The sequence below is a fragment of the Podarcis raffonei genome, chromosome 7, assembly GCF_027172205.1.
Source record: "Podarcis raffonei isolate rPodRaf1 chromosome 7, rPodRaf1.pri, whole genome shotgun sequence".
NCBI classification, from domain to species: Eukaryota; Metazoa; Chordata; class Lepidosauria; order Squamata; family Lacertidae; genus Podarcis; species Podarcis raffonei.
In genome coordinates this window covers 14,659,664-14,686,050 of record NC_070608.1, presented here as the reverse complement: position 1 = coordinate 14,686,050, position 26,387 = coordinate 14,659,664, and the positions used below count along the sequence as shown (strand labels likewise).

Here is a 26,387-nt window from a genome sequence, read left to right as displayed (position 1 = left end):
TAAGCTTCTGGAGCTGTTTCCTCTGCTTTTTCCACCACATTGTAATACATCTTGAGTTTTCCCTGACATTTTTCCGATTCCGCAACATTTCCCTGACCCCATTTTTACACCCGAAAGCCATGACATGTCAGGATTTTTCGTGACGTGTGGCAAGCCTAGCAAATCTCTACCCCTGCGTGGATACTGGGCCCCTCTTGAATCTCTACCTACCACAATGCATTTTTTTTAAAGGCGCATGAACAGACTTCCAAGAGAGATTGTGGACTCTCCTTGCTTGGAGGGAGGGTTGTCGGATTGGTTTGTTCTTGGTCTTGTTATGCATTTTGTGTTTTTGTTTTGTATTCTTTATGCTGTGAACCTCCCAGAGATCTTTGGATGAAGGGTGGTATACAGATTTAATAAATAAAAATAATTTTAAGCAGAGGTTGCATGGCCATCAGTCATGTATGCATTCAATGATATTCCTGCATTGCAGGGGGGTTGGATTTGATGACCGCGGAATACCTTCCGATCGATTATTCTTGCACCATGGAATGCCTTCTAATTACGGTGGGCGGTTTATTTTTAAAACAAGTGATATTATTATCATAGCTGTCAGCCTTCCCTTTTTTGCGGGAAATTCCCTTATTCCAGCGCCGTTTCCCGCTGCTATCCCGGATTGTTAGATATCCCGTAGACTGTCCCCGGCACAGGTGAGGCTGCTGATCCCTTATTTTCAAATCTGAAAGTTGACAGCTATGTTTGTTTGTTTGTTTGTTTGTTTATGTTGCAATATGAAATCTTTACATAATGATACATATACATTATATTCGTAAATTCACATTTTCACATTTATCCATTTCTTATTTCTTGCCCTGTGTCTTCCCTCCACCCGTGCGTGACTTCCTTATTATTATTTTATAACTTTATTACTGAGATTGTATTCTTGTATCCCAATAATGAAACATTCAGCCTTATATATCTGCTTAGCTTAACTTAACTTGGTGAAATCATTCTATACATATTAACAAGTGATATTATTATTATTATCATTTAAAAAAATTATACACCGCCATACACCTGCAGCTCTCCAGGCGGTTCACAGGATAAAATCAGAATATATAAACGCAGAATGCATACATTTAAATCGGTTTCGACCACAAAGAGGAGGAAGAATGAGAACCCAAGACAACCTTGCAGCTAAAGAATAAAAACAAACTTTTAAGCCTCCTGAATCTAACCCCACAGCCTTGGCCGTTAACACCTGAACCGGCCCGCCTGCTCCCAAGCCCACTTTCCACCTGTGAGGGTGGAAAAGAAACCACAACTCCCGGCATGCAACGGGGGTGGATTGGCCCATCCTGAGAAGCAAGCGGAGGGGGGTCGAGAGATAGAAGCCTCTCCTGCCTTTTGGCTACAGAAAGGTAGCCGTGTTGGTCTGCCATAGTCAAAAACTAACTTAGTTGGTCTTTAAGGTGCTACTAAAAAAATTTTTTTGTTCTGCCTTTTGGCGTTCGGGAATCCTCAAAGAAGCCGAGGGAGGTCTAAACCCACCCCCGGCGGGATATTGGTGCCTTCCGAAGTAGGCGGGGCCACGGAAGGCGAGCGGCGGTTGGCACGGGGCGGGGCCTGGGCGGTTGGAACCTTTTCGAGCGGGAGGCGGCGGCGGCTTCGCCTCAGCTCCTCGTCAGGATGCAGAGCTCGGACCTGGGGAGCCGGGAGGACGGGAAGATTTGGCACCGCAAGCCCTCCCCGGCCACGCAGCAGGGGTAAACCGGGCGGGGAAACTGGCTTTAGGGGGGTTGGGGGGGACCCTGTCCTTGGGTGTCATCAGTGGAGCTCCCATGTCCAAGAGCAGGCTACCCTTTCGGTTCCAATGCAGTCACTACTGAATTGGCCTCTCCTTTTTTAAAATAATTTTTTATTAATTTTCAGCATATCATTTTCCACAGTGATAAAACATATACAGTGGTATCTCGGGTTACATACGCTTCAGGTTACAGACGCTTCAGGTTACAGACTCCGCTAACCCAGAAATAGTGCTTCAGGTTAAGAACTTTGCTTCAGGATAAGAACAGAAATCGTGCTCCGGCGGCATGGCGGCAGCAGGAGGCCCCATTAAGTAAAGTGGTGCTTCAGGTTAAGAACAGTTTCAGGTTAAGAACGGACATCCGGAACAAATTAAGTACTTAACCCGAGGTACCACTGTATTGACATTTTATACAATTTTTTTTTATTTCCAAAAAACGAACATCATGGCCACTGGTCCCATCACCACCTGGCAAATAGAAGGGGAAGAAATTGAGGCAGTGAGAGATTTTACTTTCTAGGGCTCCATGATCACTGCAGATGGTGACAGCAGTCACGAAATTAAAGACGCCTGCTTCTTGGGAGAAAAGCAATGACAAGCCTAGACAGCATCTTAAAATGCAGGGTAGGGGAAGGTGCTCTCACCACTTCATAACACCATGCTGTTGGCACCTTCTTGTTTTCAGAGTCATCGTAAATATTATTCACAGTGCCACAGGCTATCATTCCAAGACCATTCACTTTCTGAATATGGCTTTTGACAGTTCCGGAGATGCGCTGCTTTCTGGAGATCATCAAGGGAATATCTATGTTTTTGACTTGGTGGGCAACAGGCAAGTGCTGCTTCTTTGTCTCTTATCTTTTGATGTGCTCTGATTAAAAATATATAAACCGTGGGTCAGTAGAGGGATACATACACTAGCACAGTTTTAAGCATGAAGTAGAGAGGTGAGCTCTTTCTAGATTACCCCTCCTGGCCCTAGTAAGTTCCTACCCAGTTGTTTATATACTCACAAAACTGGATTGATTTCTCCGTAACTCTAAAACATAGTTTAGTATTGCAAAAGCAAGCCTAAGGAAGCCTTATCTCAAACACTGCCCACCCTGTTGCCAAGAACAGGCACAAATAGCAGTTTGGAAGCTTTTGCTTCTGGTTTTTGCTAACCATGGTTTATTGTGTCGTTTCAACTTTGGTTGATTTTAAGAACTGTTATTATTCATTTCATAAGATTGTCTTTTGGCTACTATATAGCCTGTGATATAATCACAAAGGCTGTTTTGAGGCATGTGTCTTACCAACAATCACTCTTTGATTTATGGCTGCAATGAGTTTTCCTTGTCCTCTGAAGTAATAATTTTGATTTGTACAAATAGGTTCAAACTGGTGCAACGAACAATGCAAGCTTGTACTGCTCTAGCGTTTAATCTCCGCAGGAAAACAGAATTCCTTGTGGCTTTGGCTGATTATTCCATTAAATGCTTTGATACAGGTACTGAGCATGGTTAACAAAATCTGTGTTCCTTCTATATGACTGCTTCTCAGTGTCTATTTCATCTCGTGTGTGATGATAAAACTAGAGCTGCGGTTTTCAACTTCTTTTTCTCACGGAAAATTCAAAAAACTTGAAAATTGTTGAGGATCTTGGTGGACCACTTAATGGCTTTTCTGTCTGTTGTAGCAGTTGTAATGTGGTGATCTAGATGCTGTGTGATTTTTAGTTGCTTTATTTTAAAAACAACACCCATACAGCAGTTAAAAAGCAATATTAATGTTTAATGCAAGAGGTGTCCCATCTCTTGTGTTCAGTCACAAATCCTCTAATACACCATGGACTACCAGAATGACCCTCAAGGACCACTGGAGGTCCATGGACTAGTTTAGGAACCTCAGAACTGGAGTTTTATTATCTTTGATTAAATCATGGGTACGTAACCGTTTTCAGCCTGAGGGCAGGATCCAGAACTGACCCAACCTCCACTGCTCTCCTTTTTAAAACAACAACACATTTTTATTAATAAACCAAAGATAAAGAACATAACAAAATATGTGCTATGATAGTATTTCCACTGGTTGTTTTTGATACCCGCTTATCATCTGACAAGGGACGCGGGTGGCACTGTGGGTTAAAGCCTCAGCACCTAGGACTTGCCGATCGAAAGGTCGGCGGTTCGAATCCCCGCGGCGGGGTGCGCTCCCATTGCTCGGTCCCAGCGCCTGCCAACCTAGCAGTTCGAAAGCACCCCCGGGTGCAAGTAGATAAATAGGGACCGCTTACTAGTGGGAAGGTAAACGGCGTTCCGTGTGCTGCGCTGGCTCGCCAGATGCAGCTTGTCACACTGGCCACGTGACCCGGAAGTGTCTGCAGACAGCGCTGGCTCCCGGCCTATAGAGTGAGATGAGCGCACAACCCTAGAGTCTGGCAAGACTGGCCCGTACGGGCAGGGGTACCTTTACCTTTACCTTTATCATCTGACAGGTAATTCACCTTTCAGACTGGAAGTGAATCTGGGTGGAAACGCTGCCTTTGAACCATCTCTGCCAGAGTCAACTCTCATATGGCTTCCCCTGTTTGCACCGGACACCGCTGAGACATCCCCCAGAAGCTTGAATTAGACTGTGTGCTCGAAGGTCCCACCATGGTCTTATCTCTTTGCTCTTCTTCTTTCCTTAGATACAAAAGAACTTGTTAGTTGGATGAGAGGACATGAATCTTCAGTGTCCTCCATCTCCATTCATGGTTCCGGTAGATATGCCATCACGTCGTCTACCGACACAGCCCAGCTTTGGGATCTCGATACTTTTCAGAGGAAAAGAAAGCTGCAAGTCCGCCAGTCTGTGGGCATTCAGAAGGTCAGTCCAAAGAAACATTTCCTTTGCCAAGGTTGCCAACCTTTTTGACACTTGGAAGCTTTCAGAGAGGCTTAGAAAGTACCACATGGCCTGGTCCAGCCATTGTTGCAAAGTATTTGCTTTCAGTGATCGCTTCCTGTGTTTCCTCCTTTTGCCAGAGCTTGGTTGTGCTGCACAAACTCAAGCCTGACTTCCCCCATTTTCCAGGTTCTCCTGGAGTCCTAGTACTCTAGTCCCACAAAGCTCATGTGGTCCTATCCCATTACAGAAGTGCAAGAGATTAAACAGTTGAAATTTGGAAGTGCATATTTTAGAATCCTGTACCTTGGAGGTATTTCCTGCTCAATGCAAGGACTCTTTCCAAGTCTTCCTCACTGTGATTTCAGGTTTTCTTTCTTCCACTAAGTAACACCATCCTCAGCTGCTTTAAAGATAACTCTATTTTTGCCTGGGAGTTTGATACCCTTCGCTGCAAGTTTCAGCTGCCTTCGCCCGTTGAAGGATCTTCGTTGAGCTATAAAGTTTTTGCTGTTACAAGGTAATTCACACTCTGCAACCATGCAGAGGTTCTTCTAGGTAATGCTGAGTTATGGTTAGATTTTCTGGCATCCATGTGTCTTGAGAGGCAATAGATTGCGCCTTTGGTGGTGAAGTCAAACTGTTGGAAGCTAACAGTTTGTACTATGGCTGTAGAGACTGATATGGGAGAGACCTGTTTTATTGCAGCTGGGGCAGATGAAGGCATCTAGTTTTGCTGCTACAGGTGTACCATGGGGTTTTTTCTCTCTGCACTCCTCCCAGCAGTCATTTCTCCTCTGGTCAATGTCTCATCCCTTTTGACTTATTTTTCCTCTGCTGTTGGGCAGAGGTGCTTTTCTCCAATCAGCTGGCAGAGCCAGGTTTTTTTTACTGAGTCAGACTGTTGGTCCATGCACACCTTCTGGATGCAAAGCAGATGTTCTACCACTGTGCTGTGACTCTTCCCCTCCATTCACGTCAACTATGTCTTGTTTTGGGGTGCAGAGACGGCCGTGTCCTTGCAGCGGGGGGCAAATCAAACCACCTTCACTTGTGGTGCTTGGAGTCCAAGCAGCTGCTTAGGATCATCCAGATGCCCACCAAAGTGCGAGCTGTTCGCCACCTCGAATTCCTCCCAGACAGCTTTGACGGTGGTTCTAATCAGGTGGGTGGCAGAGTTCGAAACAGAATGGTGTTCACTAAGCTCCTTATAGCTGGCACATACTGTATTTTTCTGTGTATAAGACGACTCCTATAATTTTTAACCCAAAATTAAGAAATTATGTTGTTTAGCTTTTTTGGGGGGTGGGGGAGGTCACTTCCACCAATTGCTTGCCCACCACTGCCAATCACACAGCTTGCCCCAGCCACCAATTGCCTGCCCACTCACTGCCACCAACAGCTCACCCGCCCACTTGCCCCAGCCAATCACCAGCAGGCCTTGCCGCAGCCACCAATTACCCACCCAATGACCACTGCCAATCTCCTGCTTGCTGCTGCCATTAATTGCACGTCCCCACTTTGCATTTGCTATCTGTGTATAAGACGACGCCCAATTTTTGCCTAATTTTTTTTTTAGCCAAAAAGCATCATCTTATACAGTGGTACCTCGGGTTACAGACGCTTCAGGTTACACGTTTTCGGGTTGCGCACCCAAGCTTCAAAGCCAGGGCACACTATATCAGCAGAGCGAGCTGTGCACACAGAATAGGCGTGAGGCTTGTGGAAGCGTACTACAACTACAGATTTATTAATCATAAATCAGGACAAAGAAACATGTCGTCTCTCTCTTTGTCTTCTCAGAGAGACGGGGAAAAGCAAAGGCTATACACACAACGGAAGTTCCCAGCAAACTCTGCTGGAATGTAAACAGACATGTGACACGCAACAGTTCCATGTCTGCATATATATTTTTTAAAACCTGTTGCATTAGAGTCTGCATATGTAAATGAAAACCATTTTCTTGCCTACAAAATATTACTGCATAATCTTACGCATGCCTACCCAGATAGAAGTCCTACTTAGGATCACAGCGTTGTTATGTCTGTTTACTTAATAAAGCAAATTAAGCTCTTTGTCCCTTCCACATTAGCTCTCTTACACCCTCTTCTTTGCCCTCTAGGTTCTTGGAGTGCTGAGTCAAGATAGTATCATGAGAGTCATCAACATAAGGACATGCAAGCTACTCTTTGATGTCGGCAGCCACGAGGAGGGAATCAGCCTTGTCGCCGTGAGCCCTAATGGGAGGTACATTGCAGCGGTCATGGAGAACGGCAGCCTTAACATATATAGTGTCCAGGCACTGACAAAAGAAGTAAACAAGGTACATCAGAAGAATCCTTTTGAATCAGACCAAAGGGCTATGCAGTGCATCATTCTGTTCTGACGGATTTCTTTAGGTAGTCCCTGCCAACTGTTGCTTTGGGCCTGCAATTGAATGTGTTTTCCTCTGGTCCGAGTTGCTTCCAGTTCCAATGCTCTGCTGTGGAAAAGCTATGGCTTTGGTGTGGGAGGAGGGTTGCAATGGAAAATCAATGGGCAGGGGACTCTTCCTCCCAACCAGTTTTTTTTCTCCCCTGCAAGCAACACCTCGTGTGTGTTACTTTAGCAAATATACTGTACATCTCATAGTTTTGATTTCAAACCAGGTGAAGAGTTATCCTTGGAGGATAATGGCTTTGACTTAATTTATGATTTAAGGTGGGTTGGAAACTACTTGATTTAGTCTGCACCTTGATATACAGTGGTACCTCGGGTTACATATGCTTCAGGTTACAGACTCTGCTAACCCAGAAATAGTACCTCGCGTTAAGAACTTTGCTTCAAGATGAGGTCAGAAATTGTGCTCCGGCGGCGCAGTGGCAGCAGGAGGGCCCCATTAGCTAAAGTGGTGCTTCAGGTTAAGAACGGACCTCCGGAACGAATTAAGTACTTAACCCAAGGTACTACTGTACGCCATTCTAATGAATTGAGGGGGGAAATATCTACCTTAAAAGCTTAAAAACCATCAACCCAGATTTGAGTCTTTGGAAAACTGTCTTATCCACTAATGCCTCTTGTGAGTTATAGGACAGAATTTAGACAGGCTTCTAGAATTAGATAACCTCTACATTTCTTACTCAGCAGCATATTGGTTTGTATTTAGGCAGTGACCAGGATTATTTAGACTTTTATCTAGGTTTTACAGAATACATTCTGTATTCTGGCGTTGAAAGGTTTTTAATGGATCTCCTTCCTGGATTTTCAGCCTCCCCCACCTCTGTTTAAAGTGATTGAAGAGTCGTCCAAAAGCAAATTTGACACTAGCAAGCTGACAGTGAGAGTGACACCCGGCATCTCAGAGAGACCCTGGCAATCAAAAACGGGAAAGATCCAAACCAAAATGTTAAAACCACAGCCAGATTTGTCGCATGAGGATAAAGAGGTAAGAACCTTTGGCAGGGCAGGGCCAAGATCTGATTCCTGAAGTTGAAAATCCACACACACTACCCTGAGTTTCTTAGGGTGGAATTAATAAATAAAATAATAAGAAATAGAAGGTTGCCACTACTGTGACTGACTGTATGGAACAGCCTTCCCTACCATTGATGCCCTCTAGATGTGCTGTTATTTTCCTAAACTACGACTCCCATCTTCCCTGACTATTGGCCATGCTGGTTGAGGCCAATGTGAGTTGGAGTCCAACATCTGGAGGCCACCAGGGTTGAGGAGGCTAGTATAAATCTTCCTCCTTGGAAATAGCACACCCAGGGTTCAAATTTCTGCTACGACCACTAAGGGACGCAGGTGGCACTGTGGGTTAAACCACAGAGCCTAGGACTTGCCGATCAGAAGGTTGGCAGTTCAAATCCCCGAAACAGGGTGAGCTCCCGTTGCTCAGTCCCTGCTCCTGCCAACCTAGGAGTTCGAAAGCACGTCAAAGTGCAAGTAGATAAATAGGTACCGCTCCGGCGGGAAGGTAAACGGCGTTTCCGTGCGCTGCTCTGGTTTGCCAGAAGCGGCTTAGTCATGCTGGCCACATGACCCGGAAGCTGTACGCCGGCTCCCTCGGCCAGTAAAGCGAGATGAGCGCCACAACCCCAGAGTCGGTCACGACTGGACCTAATGGTCAGGGGTCCCTTTACCTTTACTTTACGACCACTAAAGCCAAGGCAGGCACTCCTCCCCAATATGTTTCTGAGCTAAAAAAAAATTGGAAGATACATGTTTCATTCCACATTTTGTTCCTTCCCAGTTCCTAGCTCTTTCTCCCTTACAACTTGGCCAAGATGAGTTCTGCCAGAGAGATGCAAACATCCCAGTCTGGGAACACCCCTCTCGCCAGATAGCTGGTGATTATGCACAGTTGACTCAAAAGTTGTGCCTTAAAGGGTGGCCGCTCTAAGGCAGCACCCAGCTGGTTTTGAAAATCAATAGATGGCATTTCAAGGTGCAAAGGACAGAAAAGAAGGGTAGCTTGGTCATAATGTGGACCCGCAGTAGAGACTGCAAGGTGCAGAATTCAAAACGGAGGAAAGAGGTTAGAGAGGAGAGACAGGAAGGGCGGGAAAAGGCCATCTCAGTGCAAGAAATAATTTGTGGCTCCTGTTCCAGAATGAGCTGCCCGATGGATTGAACAAGAAGCGGCTGCGAACCTTGCTGAAAGGATTTGGGGAGTATCCTGCAAAATACAGGTGCGTGGGGTGCAAACCTGATGTCTTTCCTTCTACCAAAAGTGGAGCCACTGCACCAGCCCCACAGCAGGGGGGTTGCTGCTGCTTACTGCAAGTGGGGAAGCCAGCGTGGTGCATATGCTCTGTTGGAGACACTCCTGTCTATGCATTTGCACCCTGTTGACTTCTCCACTGCCTCATCCTTCGCAGTAAGCAACTGTGACCACACCTGTTGGGAAGCTAGCATCATGGCTCTGCCGCTTCTGCACAAACTGGCCTGTGTCTGCAAATCTCCCTTGTCATTACAGGATGTTTGTTTGGCGGTCCTTACTTCATCTCCCAGAAAACCACTTGGCCTTTAGCAGCCTGTTGGATAAAGGGACCCATTCGGCTTTTGTGCACCTTCAGAATGAATACCCTATTAAAAGCAGGAAACTCTTGAGAGTCCTACAAAGGTAAATATGGACATGTTTTCAGGTGGGAAGGAAGGGAAGTTGAGCCCCAGCTAGCTCAGCCACACTGACTAGGGCTGATGGGAGTTATACTCCAAACCATCCGAAGGGCGCCAGCTTAGTTAAGGCTGATTTTAACTCTTCACTAAATGAGATTCTTCTTGGCCAACTTTTCTCTGAGCACTTGCTTCTTCTGTCCATGTACAGGACCTTATCTGCTCTAGCTCACTGGTCCGCCATCTTTGGCGAGATGCCCTACGTCCCTCTGTTGGCCTTCCCTTTTGTCAAACTCTTCCAGAACAACCAGCTCATCTGCTTTGAAGTGGTTGCTACTGTAATAGGTAAGGCAGGAGCACTCTTGAATGATGACACACTTCCTATACTGTGGGCTGTCTTTGAATAATTATACAGTGGTACCTCGGGTTAAGTACTTAATTCATTCCGGAGGTCCATTCTTAACCTGAAACTGTTCTTAACCTGAAGCACCACTTTAGCTAATGGGGCCTCCTGCTGCCGCCGCACCGCCAGAGCATGATTTCTGTTCTCATCCTGAAGCGAAGTTCTTAACCTGAAGCACTATTTCTGGCTTAGCAGAGTCTGTAACCTGAAGCGTATGTAACCCGAGGTACCACTGTATGTTGGTTCCGTTAAGCCAGGGTTTCCCAAACTTGGGTCTCCAGCTGTTTTTGGACTACAACTCCCATCATCCATAACCAGCAGGTCTGGTGATCAGGGATGATGGGTATTGTGTTCTAAAAACAGCCAGAGACACAAGTTTGGGAAATGCTGCAATTAAGCCAATCTGTGATTGTCCAAGCACAGGCACTGCCTTCCAAGAGACCTCTTGCAAATAGCAGAGAGCTGTGAATTGCTGGCGCAGCTATGGAGTCTAGCATTTCCACAGTAAAGGATGTGTGAGTCCATTAAAGGTGGAAATTGTTTACCAGCTAGCAAAATGCCCCTTGTTGTGATGGCTGGAGGGAGGGCTGGTATGCTGAGGACTTCTGTGGGATGTGCTGCATATCTCTGTGTGCCCTGATCAGAGGCACATTCAACCCCCAAGAGCCCCTCTGTCAATAAGGGTTGGGCTACCCAATATTAGGAATGAGTGGGAGAGGTTTTACGCTGCTCAAAAGTGTCCCCAAACACAGTATGTGGCTTTTCCCAATAAGATTGAATGGCGGCCATTCACATGCTAGCGGGAGCTGCATCAAAATGTCACAGCGTGTAACGCTGTAATTGAAAAATGTCAAATGGAAGGCATATTTGGGAGAAAGATTCAATATTACTGCAAAACAATGAACCAACTTTTCAAACATGAGTTAGTCATTGGCGGGACCAAAACTGCAGATTAAATTGCATTTGTGTGCTGCTGTTAGTACAATAAGCTCTTTTCTTTTCATTTCATTTCATTTTAGTTAATTGGTGTCAGCACTGGTTCGAGTTTTTCCCCAACCTTCCAGTCAACATCCTGGGCATGGTGGAGAACATATTGGCACACCATGACAAAGAGCTGCTTCAGCATTTCATGAGCTACAATATAACATCACAGGTTAAAAATAAATACATATTCAACCTTCGCGTGGAACAGTATTAGCATGAGATTGTTCAATGTGTTGTGCTTAGGTGACCATTAATTGTCTTTGCCACCTGACACCAGGTTTACGCCTGGCCTCTTCTGGAAACCATGTTCTCGGAGGTTCTGACAAGGGAGGAATGGCTGAAAATGTTCGATAACATCTTCTCCAACCACCCTTCCTATTTTCTGATGGTGGTTGCTGCTTACATCATCTCTTCCAGAGCTCCTTTGCTTCACTGCAATCAGAAGGAAGACTTTGAGGTGAGCATCTTGCTGCTGGGTCGGCGTGTCTATTCACGGGGCCTAACTCTGTTCACCTGGGAGCCAAGATCTTGCTGCACGACCCAGTCCACACTAGTAGATAGCTAAGCTCTATATCGGGGTGACTAACCTGTGACCCTCCAGATGTTGCTGAACTACAGTTCCTATAATCTCTGGCCAATGGCCAGAGCTGGTTGGAGCTGATTGGAGGAGTAGTGGAGCAACATCTGGAGTAGGGAACGTGGGAGGAATCCACCAAATTGGTACTCCAAAGCATACTCGCCTGACTTGATCTGGGTGGATCACAACCAGTATCAGATCACAGATCCACTTCACAATCTGCAGTCTTGCCAGACTGACGGCTGCAGCGCTGCCTCTGTTCTGATAAAAGGTATTTCTCACATTTTTCAAAAAAGAGGTCACCCAGCCACTCCCAGACTGTAGATAGGCAGCTAAACTGTTTTTATAACCTTGCAGGTGGTGCTGTGGGTTAAGCCACAGAGTCTAGGGCTTGCCGATCAGAAGGTTGGTGGTTAGAATCCCCGTGAAGGGGTGTGCTCCCGTTGCTCGGTCCCTGCTCCTGCCAACCTAGCAGTTCGAAAGCACATCAAAGTGCAAGTAGATAAATGGGTACCACTCCGGCGGGAAGGTAAACGGCGTTTCCGTGCGCTGCTCTGGTTTCACCAGAAGCGGCTTAGTCATACTGGCCACATGACCTGGAAAAACTCTGCGGACAAATGTTGGCTCCCTCAGCCAGTAAAGCGAGATCAGCGCCGCAACCCCAGAGTCGTTCACGACTGGACTTAACTGTCAGGGGTCCTTTACCTTTTAAAAGGCAAGAAATAGCTCTGCAGCCCTCAGACCATTATATAAGCCCTATTTGTTCTTTATTCATTGCCTTTGTGTTTCTGTGCAGATTTCTTAAGAATTTTCCTTTGAGAATCTGCTCAGCCTTGGAGTGGAACAGGCTCGGTCCCCTCAATAGGCAGAACTGGGACAGACCAAATCCTAATGAGTCTACCCATCCCTAATCTGGAGAGACCCAGGTTAACCCCCCTTGCTCTCAACCGGCATTCTTCAGCCTTGGGTCCCCAGATGTTGTTGGGCTAAAACTCCCATCATCCCCAGCCAGCTTAGCCCAGTGGTCGGGGATAATGGGAGTTGTAATCTAACAATATCTGAGGACCGAGGGCTGAAGATCACTGCTCTAGGTGAAAGTCAGTGCCCCTTGACATGAAGGGGGTCCCAACTATGACAGCAAATCCCGAGCAGAAGAGGTGTCACCTCTTATCCTGTTTTTTCACGTCATTGACAGAATGTGGTAGCCCTGGAGAAAGGATTGAAATCTGCTAAATAAATGTAAATGAGAAGGACAGGACCCCACGTGGTGACTCTTTGAGAGGGAGAGATGTTGCAGTCCCCCCCCCCTTCTGTTGATTTTCACCCTCATGCATCTCTTAAAGGCATGGGAACAGGGCCTTTGTGAAGGAAAACAGGAAATTTATTGGGACAGTGTGACTTTTGCAGCTGCAAAACAATGAACCAGGGACAGAGTAATGGAGAACTTCTGAAACCACAATGGGACACAAACGCCGCCCAAGGCATGCTGGAGAAACTGACAAAAGATAGATATAATATATTACAAGGACGGGAAGAAACACTACGGACAGAATAATTGTCACACACAGGAAAGAGAGAACAAAAAAATTTTTTTCCTTCCAGTAGCACCTTAAAGACAAACTAAGTTAGTTCTTGGTATGAGCTTTCGTGTGCATGCACACTTCTTCAGATAAGTATCTGGTATCTGAAGAAGTGTGCATGCACATGAAAGCTCATACCAAGAACTAACTTAGTTGGTCTTTAAGGTGCTACTGGAAGGGGAAAAAAAAATTTGTTTTGACTATGGCAGACCAACACGGCTACCTATCTGTAACAGGAAAGAGAGAGTTTGAACGCTTCATCTGTAGGCATAGAAATCCTTTAATGTATCAATACGGATGGAAGTCGGTGAAACGGCAGTTGCGATATAAGGGATTGGTATTTTGACAGGAGTGTCATTGAAATTTATAAGATTTTGGAACGCAGAAACAAAATAAATAATCAAACCATCAATTCTAGCATGGGGGGGGCAACAAAATTGTATAATTTGTTAATGCCTTTGGTGCAGGTTCCGTCAGGTTCAAGGCTGGGGGACCTTTGGCCCTGCGGATGTTGTTGGACTCCACCTCCCATCAGCCTCTTTGACAGCTGGGGATGATGGGAGTTTTAGTTCAGCAGCACCTGAAGGACTGAGGTCCAGTTGCCAGAATCCCAGGAAAGTTGAGCCAGCTCCAAATAGGATCCTCCCCCTATTTAGTAAAGGTAAAGGGACCCCTGACCATTAGGTCCAGTCGTGGCCAACTCTGGGGTTGCGGCGCTTATCTCGCTTTACTGGCCGAGGGAGCCGGTGTACAGCTTCCAGGTCATGTGGCCAGCATGACTAAGCCGCTTCTGGCGAACCAGAGCAGCGCACAAAAACGCCATTTACCTTCCCGCCGGAGCGGTACCTATTTATCTACTTGTACTCTGACGTGCTTTCAAACTGCTAGGTTGGCAGGAACAGGGACCGAGCAACGGGAGCTCACTCCGTCACGGGGATTCGAACCGCCGACCTTCTGATTGGCAAGTCCTAGGCTCTGTGGTTTAACCCACAGCGCCACCCGCCTCCCTCTCCCCCTATTTATTTCTGTCCTAAACCAAAGGCCACCTTCGTTGCAGTATTTCTTCCACCATCGGAACAACCTCGACGTTGGCGCCGTGCTGAAAGAGGCCTACCACCTCATGGAATGCACCCCGGCTGACATCCATCCGCGCCGCATGCTGGAGGACTTTGTGCCGCTGACCAAGGGCCAGTACCCTGTCTTTAACAAGTACCCCAAGTTCATTGTGGATTACCAGGCTCAGGAGCGAGAGCGAATCCGACAGGATGAGATTGAGTACCTGAGAGAGAGGTATTGAACCGATGGCAGCGGGGAATTAGTTGGGCAGCCTGTTTCGCAGATCTGATGGAAAGATGACTGGCAGCTCGGGGGGGATGGGAAACTGGCCTGCCCTTCAAGAGGGCAATCTAGCCCAATCTTGTAAAGCAGGACTTGGACCATCTTGGTTGGAGATCAGTTGCATTAGAAGATGCTGCGGTCCTACAGTGGTACCTCCGGTTACGTATTTTTACCGTATTTTTCTGTGTATAAGACTAAGTTTTTTCCCTTTAAAATAATGTCCAAAATGTGGGGGCGTCTTATACACAGAGGCCATCTCCCCCCATTTTCTTAAATTGGAGTCCCCAAAAATAGGGGACGTCTTATACAGGGGGCCGTCTTATAGATGGAAAAATATGGTAATTCATTCCGGAGCTCCATTCTTAAGCCAAAACCGTTCTTAACATGAGACGCGCTTTCGCTAATGGGCGCCTCCTGCCGCCAGCGTGCAACTTCTGCTCTCATCCCGGGGCAAAGTTCGCAACTGGGAGCATCTACTTCCGTGTTAGCGGAGCTCGTAACCCGAAGTGCTCGCAAGGAGGACGGTACGTAACACGAGGTACCACTGTATTTATCTGTGGCTCCAGACTAGAAGCAGTGGGTGGAAATTGCAGGGAAAGCAGATTTTGGCTAAACATTTAGGTGACGCTTCCTAGGTCTCCTTTGCAAAGGTCGGGTGGCTATTTGACTGAAAGGGGAGGAGATGCAGCCACCATTGATGAGTGACACTTGCAAATCACTGTTCCTTAGCCCGTGTGGTTTGATTTCTAACTATGTGAGCAAAAGTAAAAAGGCCACCAGACATCCTTGTGTCATTTTGACAGGCAGGAGCCCCTGTGAAAGGGAAGAACTGAACATTTGAAGAGAAAAATATCTTGGGTTTTTGGACTTGCCCATCTATTGCCAGTACAGTTGTACCTCAGACGTCGAACGCCTTGCGAGTTGAACATTTTGGCTCCCGAACGCTGCCAACCCGGAAATGAGTGTTCCGGTTTACGAACGTTCTTTTGGAACCCGAATGTCTGGCGCAGGTTCTGATTGGCTGCAGGAGCTTCCTGGAGCCAATCGGAAGCCAAACCTTGGTTTCCGAACGTTTTGGAAGTCAGATGGACTTCTGGAACGGATTCCGTTCGATTTCCAAGGTACGACTAGATAAATGTATAGCCTTTGGAACAATGGTGTTTTTTTTAATGTACAACAAACTTTTTTCCCCTCTTCAGCCTGCATTGCTTTATAATCTAGGCCAGTCTATAGTGATCTATACTGCCTACGTATAGTATTTGAGATTAAAAACTAATTTTGTTCTTTGAACTGAAAAGGTGATGGACTTGCTTGAACTCTTGCTTCATTAAACAGTCAAATTTGAAATTATTTTATTTTTTGAACCCTGCCCACTTAACTGCATTACCCCACGCACTGTGCGCGGCTTCCAACAAATGTAAAAGCAAAATGAAACATCAAACATTTGAAAACTTCCCTGTGATTGTTCTCTGCAGACAATTGGTCCAGGAGATAGAGGCCAAAGCAGCCGAGCGCAGAGTGGAAGATGAAACTTGGTATCGGAAGCAAGAGCTGCTTCAGGAGGCTGAGGAGCAAAGGAGGAAGATTCTGCTTAAGGAAGAGGAGAAACTAGCAGAGCAAAGGCGGAGGTATTTTCCATTTTAGCATCCCTAGTACTGACCACTGGAATATTACTGGAAGAACTGCTCTTCCGCAGATGGACTTGTCTTGCAAAAAAAGCAATGTTTCATCTTGCAAAATATCATTTCCCTGTTTAGATTACATCTGTAAAAAGCTCTACGCTATTGGGCCACAGAGCAGGGTGGATTTAATTTAAATCAAATCAATTTAAATCACAAGTCAGTAAGACTTGATTTAAATCATTTTTTAAACAGACTCATTCTTGCTGGTATAATAATATTTACAACCAGATGAAGGTTTCATTTTTGGAATAATAAATTTTCAGATTGGTTTTTACAGTTATATCAAAAATTACTGATTTGGTTATACTATTAGAAATACGCAGATAACTATGAAATTATTGTGAGGTTTAATAAGTTAACTTTATATTTGGACAACTTTTCTGCCGTACTACTTTATTAAAAGGATGAAAATAATCATTTCCTTGATAACAATTTAAACAATGTTTGTAACTAAAACAATTACATTATAGCATATGTAGCCATGTTTGTTAACTGATGTGGTTAAACAATTTTTAAAAACCCCATAATGTTTTAGCACACATGAAAAACTTAAAACAAATCCTTATTTACTGATGCATAGTCTTTGGACTACAGTGGTACCTTGGTTCTTGAACAGCCTAGTTCACAAGCAACTTAGAACCCGATCGTCGCGAACCCAGAAGTGAGCGTTCTGGTTCTCGAAATATTTTTTTGGAAGTCAGACATGTCCTGAGCTTCTGGTTTTAGTGTTTCACTTCCGTTTTTAGAGAGATCACACTGATTGGGCTGGTGAGGAGAAGTGTCCTGGCAGCGCTCTGAAGCCCAGCTGCATTGACAAGAGGGGGGCTGGCTTGGGGGGCAAAGAGAACTTTTGCCTCCCTTTCCTTCCCCCCGTCCCACTGTAACTCTCCTCTCCTGCATCCAGTTAGCCACCTCCTTCCCCACGCACACCCCATGCGCGCTCTTCGTCCCTCCAGTTTGAGTGTTTCCACACCCCACTTAAACTGCCCCCTCCCTTCTCGTTCCTCCAATGGCAATGGGTAGATCACTTCCAGTTTTTGATACCGGGTAGTAGATTGCAGCCTGGTTTATTGCTTTCATTTTATGGATCAATGGTCTCATTAGATAGTAAAATTCATGTTGAATTGCTGTTTTAGGGGTTGTTTTTAATTGTCTGGAACGGATTAAACCATTTTGCATTGCTTTCTATGGCAAAGCGCGCCTTGGTTTAAGAACGCTTTGTTTTTGTTTTTTTTTAAATCATTTTTATTGATTTTCCAATAAAAAACATCCAATTAAAATATAAAACTAAAATAAAAAAGACCAAATTATAGTCCAAATTATATTTATTAAATTTTCGGAGCTCCCCACGGTCTGGATCTCTGAAGCATATCTCCACATCTTAGTTTCTCAATCATGTCAAACATCATGTACTTTCATCCGTCGAATACAGCTTTGTTAATATATAAGAACGCTTTGGTTTTGGAACAGACTTCCAGGACGGGTTAAATTTGAAAACCAAGGTACCACTGTGCAATGTAACTTAAATAGAAAACTATCTTTAGAAAGATTTTTCCTCCAGAAGCGTTTTATTTTAAAAATCCGATTTAAAATTTTAAAATCTGTTGTATTTTTTAAAAAATCTTTGATTTTTATCCCTGTCATAGAGTGAGAATTGCTACAGTAGGCAGCTGGAAGCTGCTTCCAGAATTTCACACTGCATCAGTTTTTGGGCTACACTTCCCATTATCCCTGGCAATGGTAGCTGGGGCTGATGGCCAGCTGCTTAGAAAAGGCTACTAATGCACAGTGTCACTTCCGTATCACAAGAGGGTCACTTGTTCCTGCCCTCCTTGATTCCTGTCTCTTTGTTTGCATTTTAAAGACTAGCGGCTGTGAAGCGAGAGCTGAAAGTGAAGGAGCTGCAGTTACTGGAAGCCGCCAGGAGGCGTTTCCTGAAGTACCAGCAAGATCAGCGGGAAATGGAGCTCAAACGGCTTGATGATGAAATTGCAAGAAAGGTAAAGCTCTGTCCAGCAGCAACACTGGGAAGGGCCAAAGGCTTCCCATCTCGGCTTTACTATTCTGCCTTTAAACTGCTCTTCATCTTTCTCCTGCTTGGGTATGGACCAAACCGAAAGTGGATTGCAGAAACCAGCAGGTGTCGCGACTTTGAGGGCTTTTGGAGCACTCTCTCGTTTCCCAGGGCATCTAACAGCTTTCTTGAGTTGGGCGAGCTGGTCTCTCTATGGCCAAGTAGCCATCGTTTGAGTGTGTGGATCCAGCCCCAGACAACTTCACTATGGGGTTGGGTTCATCCAGACCTGAAAAGTTAGACCCTGCTGGTCCAAAATTTTATAGACCCACTCCTATGTCAATTTAGCTTCCTACCCGGAGAAAACCAGGTTTTACACTTGCTGAATAATGTCACTAGAGCTATACCTTCCTTGGTGGCCAAATTTCTTTTTTTAGCTTTTAAGCGTTGCAAGACTATAATTGACTGTATTGATATGGGGCTATCTGTTTAGCCCATTTTAGTGTTGGCTAAGTTCTAAAATCTTCCTGGATGTTTTAACTGTGTATTGACAAATGTACTTTTTTCTGACTGACGGTCGAATAAAAAGGTTGATGATGATGACCCTGCTGGTCTAGATCCAAGTAGGAAAGCTGCAAGGCAGCGGTTCTCAACCTGTGGGTCCCCAGTTGTTGTTGGACTACAACTCCCATTATCCCTGAGCTCTGGCCTTGCTAGCTAGGGGTGATGGGAGTTGTAGTTCAACAACATCTGGGGGCCCACAGGGTGAGAAAGGCTGCTGTAAGGGGAGGCTGAGAGGTGGACGATGCCTTTTTACAAGAAGTTGTATTGGTTAATGATACCGCTTCCCTCCACCCTGGTGTGGGTGTGGGTGTATTGTTGTTATTTATCTATATATACAGTTGTACCTTGGTACTCGACCATTTTGGCTCCCAAACGCCACAAATGGTTTGGTTTGCAAACGTTTTTTGGAAGCCGAACGTCCGACGCGGCTTCCGATTGAGTGCAGGAAGCTCCTGCAGCCAATTGGAAGCCGCACCTTGGTTTGTGAACCATTTTGGAAGTCGAATGGGCTCCTGGAACAGATTAAGTTTGAGGACCAAGGTACCACTGTATATGGAGATGCTGGCAACAAAAGAAGGGACATTGTTGCTCTTCTGGGCTAACAATATCTTTCTGTCCTAGGCGTCTATGAGAGAGCAAGAAACTGCTGCTACAGTTCAGGATGTAGAAGTGCGGCAGATGGAGCTCACAGCACAAAGGCGGCTTTTTGAGGAGGTTTGTGCACTTCGCTTGCAGTCCTATCTCATCAGAAGGCAGCCCTGTTTAGGGAGGTTTTTAATGTTTGAGGTTTTATTGTGCTTTTAATTCTGTTGGGAGCCGCCCAGAGTGGCTGGAGAAACCCAGCCAGATGGGTGGGTATAAATTGTTATTATTATTATTAATTATTATTATTATTATTATTATTATTATTATTAATTTGGATTATGCCTTGCCCTGTTATTTACTGTGGTTCGGTGGACATTTGATGCATCTCTACGGTGGGATAGACCTTTTATCCTCTTCACTGTCAAAGTTGAGATTGGATGCAGATGGAAAGCTGAGTGGCTTGGAAAGTTTACTGTGTTGGAGAGGGACCGAAGAGGTTGGGTGGCCATCTGTTATGTATGATTTAGTTGAGATTCCTGCATTGCAGGGGGGCCAGACTCGATGATCCTCAGGGATCGCTTCCAACTCTGTGATTCTGTGCTGCCAGATCTGAGCTTCAAATTGGCAACAGGCTAGAAATCCGGCTGTTCTAACCTGCAGAATCACTCCGGCTCCTCTTGTTCGGCATGGCAGTTCAGTCCTTTTTGTACCTTTTGAAGATGCATTCCTGTTCGTGCTTCTGATACAAAACAAACTCTAGCTGATAAAAAACATTATTCCATGCCATCCTTGTTTCTAACCAAAGTTTCTACCTTGGCAGAAACTACTCAAAGAGCAGGAAAGTGTGGCTCAGGAAGTGAAAGGGGAGCTGGACGCGAGCCGAGCAAAAGCTGATCACGAAGACCTTTTCCTTCAGAGACTGGTTGAAATTGAGCAGGACGGAGAATCAAATGCAAAGCAAGTAAGAGCAGAAATTGTTTTAGCTCCTGATTTTTAACCTTGTGTTGAAACACACAACATTTCCCATAATTCATAATCAATATTGTGACCCGCATCTTGTGCCCACCCTGCCCCACGCTATCTCAGTGAATGGTAGTGGTGCTACTGTTGGGGAGTGTGACTCTGTGCCCTCAAACCAGGCCAGTGTCTCCTGGCTTCACATGCCTATTCATCTCTAGATGTCTTTTAAGCAAAGCAAGCTACTGTACTTTCAGGGTTACACAGAAAGTTCACAAAAGGTCTGCTCCACTTACCCAAATATACTCATTTATTAGTGATTTGCGGATAATGGCGGGGGGGGGATTCCTTTTTGCAAAGCCTCCTTTTTTGATCGCCTGCTGACAATTTTCACCCTTCATAGGCAAGCAATGAGGCTCTTCTTACAAACCTGGCACATTCCTCAAGGGAACGGACTCAAAGCCTGTCTCTCCCTGATGCAAATGGTATCTTTTTTCTCTTTTCTTTTTTTGAGGTGGTTGAAGAATGCTTGGCCAAAGCAGATCAAGAGCACATTAACACGGACTGGCGGACTCAGGTCCTGCGCAAGCAACGAAGCAGCGATCTGGATCGTGACCTGCGATATCGAGAGCTGGCTAAGCACCTCCGTAACAACAGAATGGCAGAGTCAGAGCTGTTTGGGGCAATGAAAGAGGAGGAAGCCAGAAAAGTGAGTGCTGAGAGGTTGGCCAGAGTTGTTTGTGCCTCTGCTGGTGCACGCGGTTGGGTCACAGGGCACGGGGAGGGACCACTTCTGTGGCTGATGAACTGCACCTCTTGCGTGGCTCTGGTTGGGCGGCTTACGGTGTGTTGCTTCCTGTTCCTTCAAAATGCAGCAGCCCGTTTGCTCCCTCGATGCAGTCCCAACTGTTGCGTTCCAAAGGCAAGGAAGGATTGGACCCTGATTAATAAAATACACACGAGGCTTGGCCAGCAAGACTCTGGGAGGAAGTGCACATAATAATCTGTCACACCCTGGCCCAGGTCCCTTTTATTAACAAAAGAACTTATAACCCAGTGCTGTAAAAACCAATCAGATGTCCTCTGAGCATTTCAAAAACATCCCCATGTGGGACAAAGTTAGATCAGAGAAATCCTTTTAACTACAAAGAAACTATTTCCTACTTGAGGATGCATACATAGTTCAGAGTAAATAAAATAGGAATCAAGGAGTAATGCTTTTAGCAAACCCCGGAGGTCATAAACAGCAGTAAACAGGAGAGGAAGGACAGGTAGTATCTACCATCTCCTTGTGAACTCTCTTCCTGAACTCTCTTCCTGGCCCTAAGATTAACAAAACTAACAAAAGCTATATCAAAAGCTGCCTTCTGTATTTATGACCCAGGATGCCTGGTGAAGCAACTGGCCTGTGTAATATGCTATACGTGACTATCAGGCAGAGAGAATAGACAGAGATGCAGAGGCTTGTGGTATTTGATCAGAAATTATTGTCAATGAATCAAGCCCAGTCAAAGCAATGCTTTCATCGCTGACCCAATGGTGTGCTCTATTTTTCATAATTCCTCATAGCAATCCCACCTGACCCCCACACCAACTGGGATCCCTGCACTTATGCCTCTTTCCATCGCCTTCGTAGAAAGCTCTGCAGGAATTTGAGGCCAGGGTAGGAGACGCGGGTGGCACTGTGGGTTAAACCACAGAGCCTAGGACTTGCCGATCAGAAGGTCGGCGGTTCGAATCCCCGCAACGGGGTGAGCTCCCGTTGCTCGGTCCCTGCTCCTGCCAACCTAGCAGTTCAAAAGCACACCAGTGCAAGTAGATAAATAGGTACCACTCCAGCGGGAAGGTAAATGGCGTTTCTGTGCGCTGCTCTGGTTCGTCATTCTGGCCACATGACCCATAAGCTGTCCGCCGGCTCCCTCAGCCAATAAAGCGAGATGAGCATCGCAACCCCAGAGTCGGTCACGACTGGACCTAATAGTCAGGGGTCCCTTTACCTTTACCTGAGTGCTGGTCCCTGATGATGATGATGATGCCTCCTTCTTCAACTGCTCTCTCTCCCTTTTTCAATACAGCATCTTCTCTGTGCCTGTTTTCTTTCAGTGGGAGGAACTCCTGGAAAAGCAAGAGCAGCTAGCAGCAGAGCAGGCTGTGGCTGCTGCTTTGGATGCCAACAGGAAGCGCTTTCTAGAACGGGAAATGAACGATGCTGTAGAATTGGCTGAGAAGCTCCAAGACGAAGACAGCTATTTTGGTGAGTGCTTAAGCCTCCTGCATGCAGTCCACGTGTTTTGTTCATTTACTTCAGGCATTTCTGTAAAACGCACCCCCCCCCCTTAATACTACCTCAAACATCAACGTTGAAGCACATGGTAACATTTGTGGTCCATTTGAAAGCTAGTGTGCTTATATCGTGGATACGATAAGTGTGAGCATCCTGTGGCCGTCCAAATCTCCTTGGGCAACAGATCGCATAATCCCTGACCATTGGCAGTGCTGGCTGAGGCTGATGGGAGCCGATTTTAAACATTTATATGCCACCTGTATCTTCCAAGGATCTCAAGGTGGCGTTTATGGTTCCCCTCCTCCCCCTTTCATCCTCGCAAAGAACCCTGCGAGGTAGGTCAGACTAAGAGATGGTGACTGGCCCAAGGGACACCCAGTGAGCTTCATAGCTGAGTGGGGATTTGAACCCTGAACTCCCAGATTGTAGTCCAGCTGTCTTAACTACAGTGGTACCTCGGTTTAAGAACAGTCCTGTTTACAAACGATTCGGTTTACAAACTCCGCAAAACTGGAAGCAGTGTCCTGGTTTGCCCCACAGAGAAACTTACGGTCTTCAAATAAAAATATCTTGAAGGTCCCAGGCCACAGAGAAGTTAGGCTGGCCTCAACTAGAGCCAGGGCTTTTTCGGCTGTGGCTCCGACCTGGTGGAACACTCTGTCACAAGAGACTAGGGCCCTGCGGGACTTGACATCTTTCCGCAGGGCCTGCAAGACAGAGCTGTTCCGCCAGGCCTTTGGCCAGGGCACAGCCTGACTCCCTCCCTCGGCAATCTTCGCGGAGCTCTGGCCCAATAGTGGCCAGTGGCTTGAATTTAATTAATTTTATAATGAATGATTTTAGAGTGTTGTTTGTGTTGTACTTTTGTATTGTTTATTGTTGTTAGCCGCCCTGAGCCCAGCTTCGGCTGGGGAGGGCGGGATATAAATAAAATTTATTATTATTATTATTATTATTTGTGAACTTTACCTCAGTCTAAGAACGGAATCTGAACGGTGGAAGGGCACTGGCGGCGGGAGGCCTCATTAGGGAAAGTGCGCCTCGATTTAAGAATGGTTTCAGTTTAAGAACGGACTTCTGGAACGGATTAAGTTCGTAAACCGAGGTACCACTGTATTACACAACATCAGGATAGTCACATCCCTCCAAGTTTTGACCTTGGTCCAGGCGCTTGCGATCCCCCCTGTCCTAAGTTACCTTGAGCCCAGATTCAAACTTCCTAAATGATTCTGTCAGGGTTAGAATGAAAATAAAATGGGATAACCTCCATTCACACCACCTTGAGCTCCTTGGAGAAAGAAGGGGATTTGAAAACAGTAGTACACTGGAATCATTCTGGTAATATGTTCAATGTGTTCAGTTTATCAATATCTCCATCATTACTTCATTGTGTACAGACTAGGGGCTGGATAATCCTTGTGGACTGTCCTTCCCTGGAGGATATTAAGCAGAGGTTGCATGGCCATCTAGCATGGATGCTTTAGTTTAGATTTCTGCATTGCAGAGGGTTGGACGATATGACCCTTCATGTCCCTTCCAATTCGTATTTGATGATTCCTGGGTCATCCTGCTTCATAGATAACCTAGACTAGCTCTGTATTTCTGTGAGCCTTGAGGCTAGACTGACAGGATGGAGTTGCTCTTGAAGATTGTTCTAAGGTCTTGGCTAGTGTAGGAATGAACCAAGGCGGCATATGAAAGCCTGTATTCAGTGTCCTGATAGTGTTCAAAACACAATTCCGGATAACACATGGGCAGGGTATAAAATTATTATTCAGATAATATGTTCCATGAATAAATGAAGTGGTTTTGTATGACAGCTCCAAGAATGGCATCATTTTCATCATGATTCAGGGTATAACGTTGAGGTGGCTTTGGTGTAAAATTGATAAAATACATTGGCTCAAAGTGTGCCTGTAACTTAGCAAGAACTTGCTGTTCCCTTTCTGCAGAGAGACTGCGCGACTTGAGAGCCTCCCAGACCCGAAAGAGTTCAGAATCCCTCATGTCACCCAGCAAGACTCAATCACAGCCTGGCAACGTCTGTTTAAATGATTTGCCGGCAGGAGAAGCATCAAAACACTGTAAGTGGCTAAGCAAAATCTTTTGGGCTCCTTCTGAACAAACGAATAGCTTGTTCTCCATCCTGTGGATGAGATTAGCTGGGGACGAAATGGTCTCTCACCTGGCAATAAAGATGTGGCGATCCAGCTTGATTTGCAGGAGCTTGGCCAGTTTGTTTTATGAACTTTGTGCACCTTATGTATCTCAGCACAAGCAGTTAGATCTTTTTCTGTCTAGTGCTGAATTGTCTCTATAGGATAATAAGAGGACACTCAGCACAACATCTCTCATCAGGTTTCATTAGTACCCTTTGGCAAGGGAATTGTCAAAATATTTTGAGAATTCAGTTGTATAATGTTTTCCCCGTAAAGGTAAAGGGTTTACCTTACCTGACCATTAGGTCCAGTCGTGACCAACTCTGGGGTTGCGGCGCTCATCTCGCTTTATTGGCCGAGGAAGCCGGCGTACAGCTTCCAGGTCATGTGGCCAGCATGACTAAGCCGCTTCTGGCGAACCAGAGCAGCGCACGGAAATGCCATTTACCTTCCCGCCGGAGTGGTACCTATTTATCTACTTGCACTTTGACGTGCTTTCGAACTGCTAGGTTGGCAGGAGCAGGGACTGAGCAACGGGAGCTCACCCCATCACGGGGATTCGAACCGCTGACCTTCTGATCGGCAAGTCCTAGGCTCTGTGGTTTAACCCACAGCGCCACCCGTATCCCGTCCACTGAGAGAACACGATGCCGGACTAGGTGCCCAATCCTGCACACTTATGTTCTTTTCACACGTGCAATTACACTTTCCAGATAAAACATGACTTTGTGCCTCTTTGATCTCCAAAAAGTTGCTGTTCCATGCTTGTAATCCCCAGGCGGCTTTTAATTCTCATCTTTCCTTTTTTTTTGTTAGTTTCTTTAGACAGAGGACGGCAAGAGCTGGAATCCAGAGAGCAGGAGTTGCTGGTGGAAGTAAGACAGCTCAGGCGAAAGGTCATGTCGCAGGCGCGTGGAAAGCAAGCCCCACCAACAGATGCGCAGTGGAACAGCTGAAGGGACAACATCTGCCTGCAGATGGACTTTTTCCACTTAGGAGCTGCATTTAAGAGATCAAAGGGACTGATTTTTTAGACCATTTTTATTCTCAATGCCTTTAGAAATATTTTTGTACATAAAAATAAAATACCAAACAAAAGGTGTAGCTGTTTTCTAAAGCAAGTCTCTAAAGTAAAGACACAAGTATTTTCAAATAAGACATCAGCAATACATGGTGCATAAAAGCATGCAGCTCAGTGTCCTTATCAGAAATAGGTCTTCGACTAATTCTACGAAATCGCCAATACTGTAGTGCTTAGATACAAGCTTATTTGGCCCCCGCTGATTGTATAAAGAGGACTAAATCTGCACAAATTCCAGTAACCCACCTTAATGGAGTCTATGTGCAATCTCTTATATTACTGACAAAAATGATGTTCACTGATGCCAAACAGAAGCATGTCACATAAAGAGAAAACACATTGTTTCAGCCCCATAACACGTGGGGCAGGGTGTGGGTGGGTGTGGTTTGAATGTTCTCAAGTTCTCTCTTCCTCTAGAAACT

The 26,387-nt window shown here is 45.7% G+C and overlaps 1 protein-coding gene across 2 annotated transcripts; it reads left to right on the top strand.

Annotated features, from left to right (window-relative positions):
- The first annotated feature begins 1,593 nt into the window (after positions 1-1,593).
- TBC1D31 (TBC1 domain family member 31) lies at positions 1,594-25,986 on the top strand. Of its 2 annotated transcripts, XM_053395329.1 has the most exons (22): positions 1,594-1,748; positions 2,475-2,621; positions 3,163-3,278; positions 4,461-4,639; positions 5,026-5,177; positions 5,663-5,822; positions 6,780-6,980; positions 7,905-8,081; positions 9,251-9,330; positions 9,618-9,764; positions 9,969-10,102; positions 11,180-11,313; positions 11,422-11,601; positions 14,359-14,591; positions 16,115-16,267; positions 18,186-18,321; positions 19,521-19,613; positions 20,305-20,445; positions 20,956-21,150; positions 22,545-22,695; positions 24,678-24,809; positions 25,701-25,986. In XM_053395329.1, exons 1-22 carry the CDS (start codon positions 1,672-1,674, stop codon positions 25,838-25,840), a joined length of 3,258 nt encoding a protein of 1,085 aa, XP_053251304.1. In that variant the 5' UTR covers positions 1,594-1,671; the 3' UTR covers positions 25,841-25,986. The 2 variants fall into 2 exon arrangements, with proteins under 2 accessions (XP_053251304.1, XP_053251305.1); XM_053395330.1 differs by lacking the exon at positions 24,678-24,809.
- The last annotated feature ends 401 nt before the right edge of the window (positions 25,987-26,387 follow it).

Bases quoted from the DNA above. Each gene is read 5' to 3' on its own strand.
- TBC1D31 (XM_053395329.1), top strand. From the start codon at position 1,672: ATGCAGAGCTCGGACCTGGGGAGCCGGGAGGACGGGAAGATTTGGCAC. The intron at 3,279-4,460 runs GTACTGAGCATG...TTCTTTCCTTAG, and splicing joins CATTAAATGCTTTGATACAG to ATACAAAAGAACTTGTTAGT. The intron at 24,810-25,700 runs GTAAGTGGCTAA...TTTTTTTGTTAG, and splicing joins AGGAGAAGCATCAAAACACT to TTTCTTTAGACAGAGGACGG.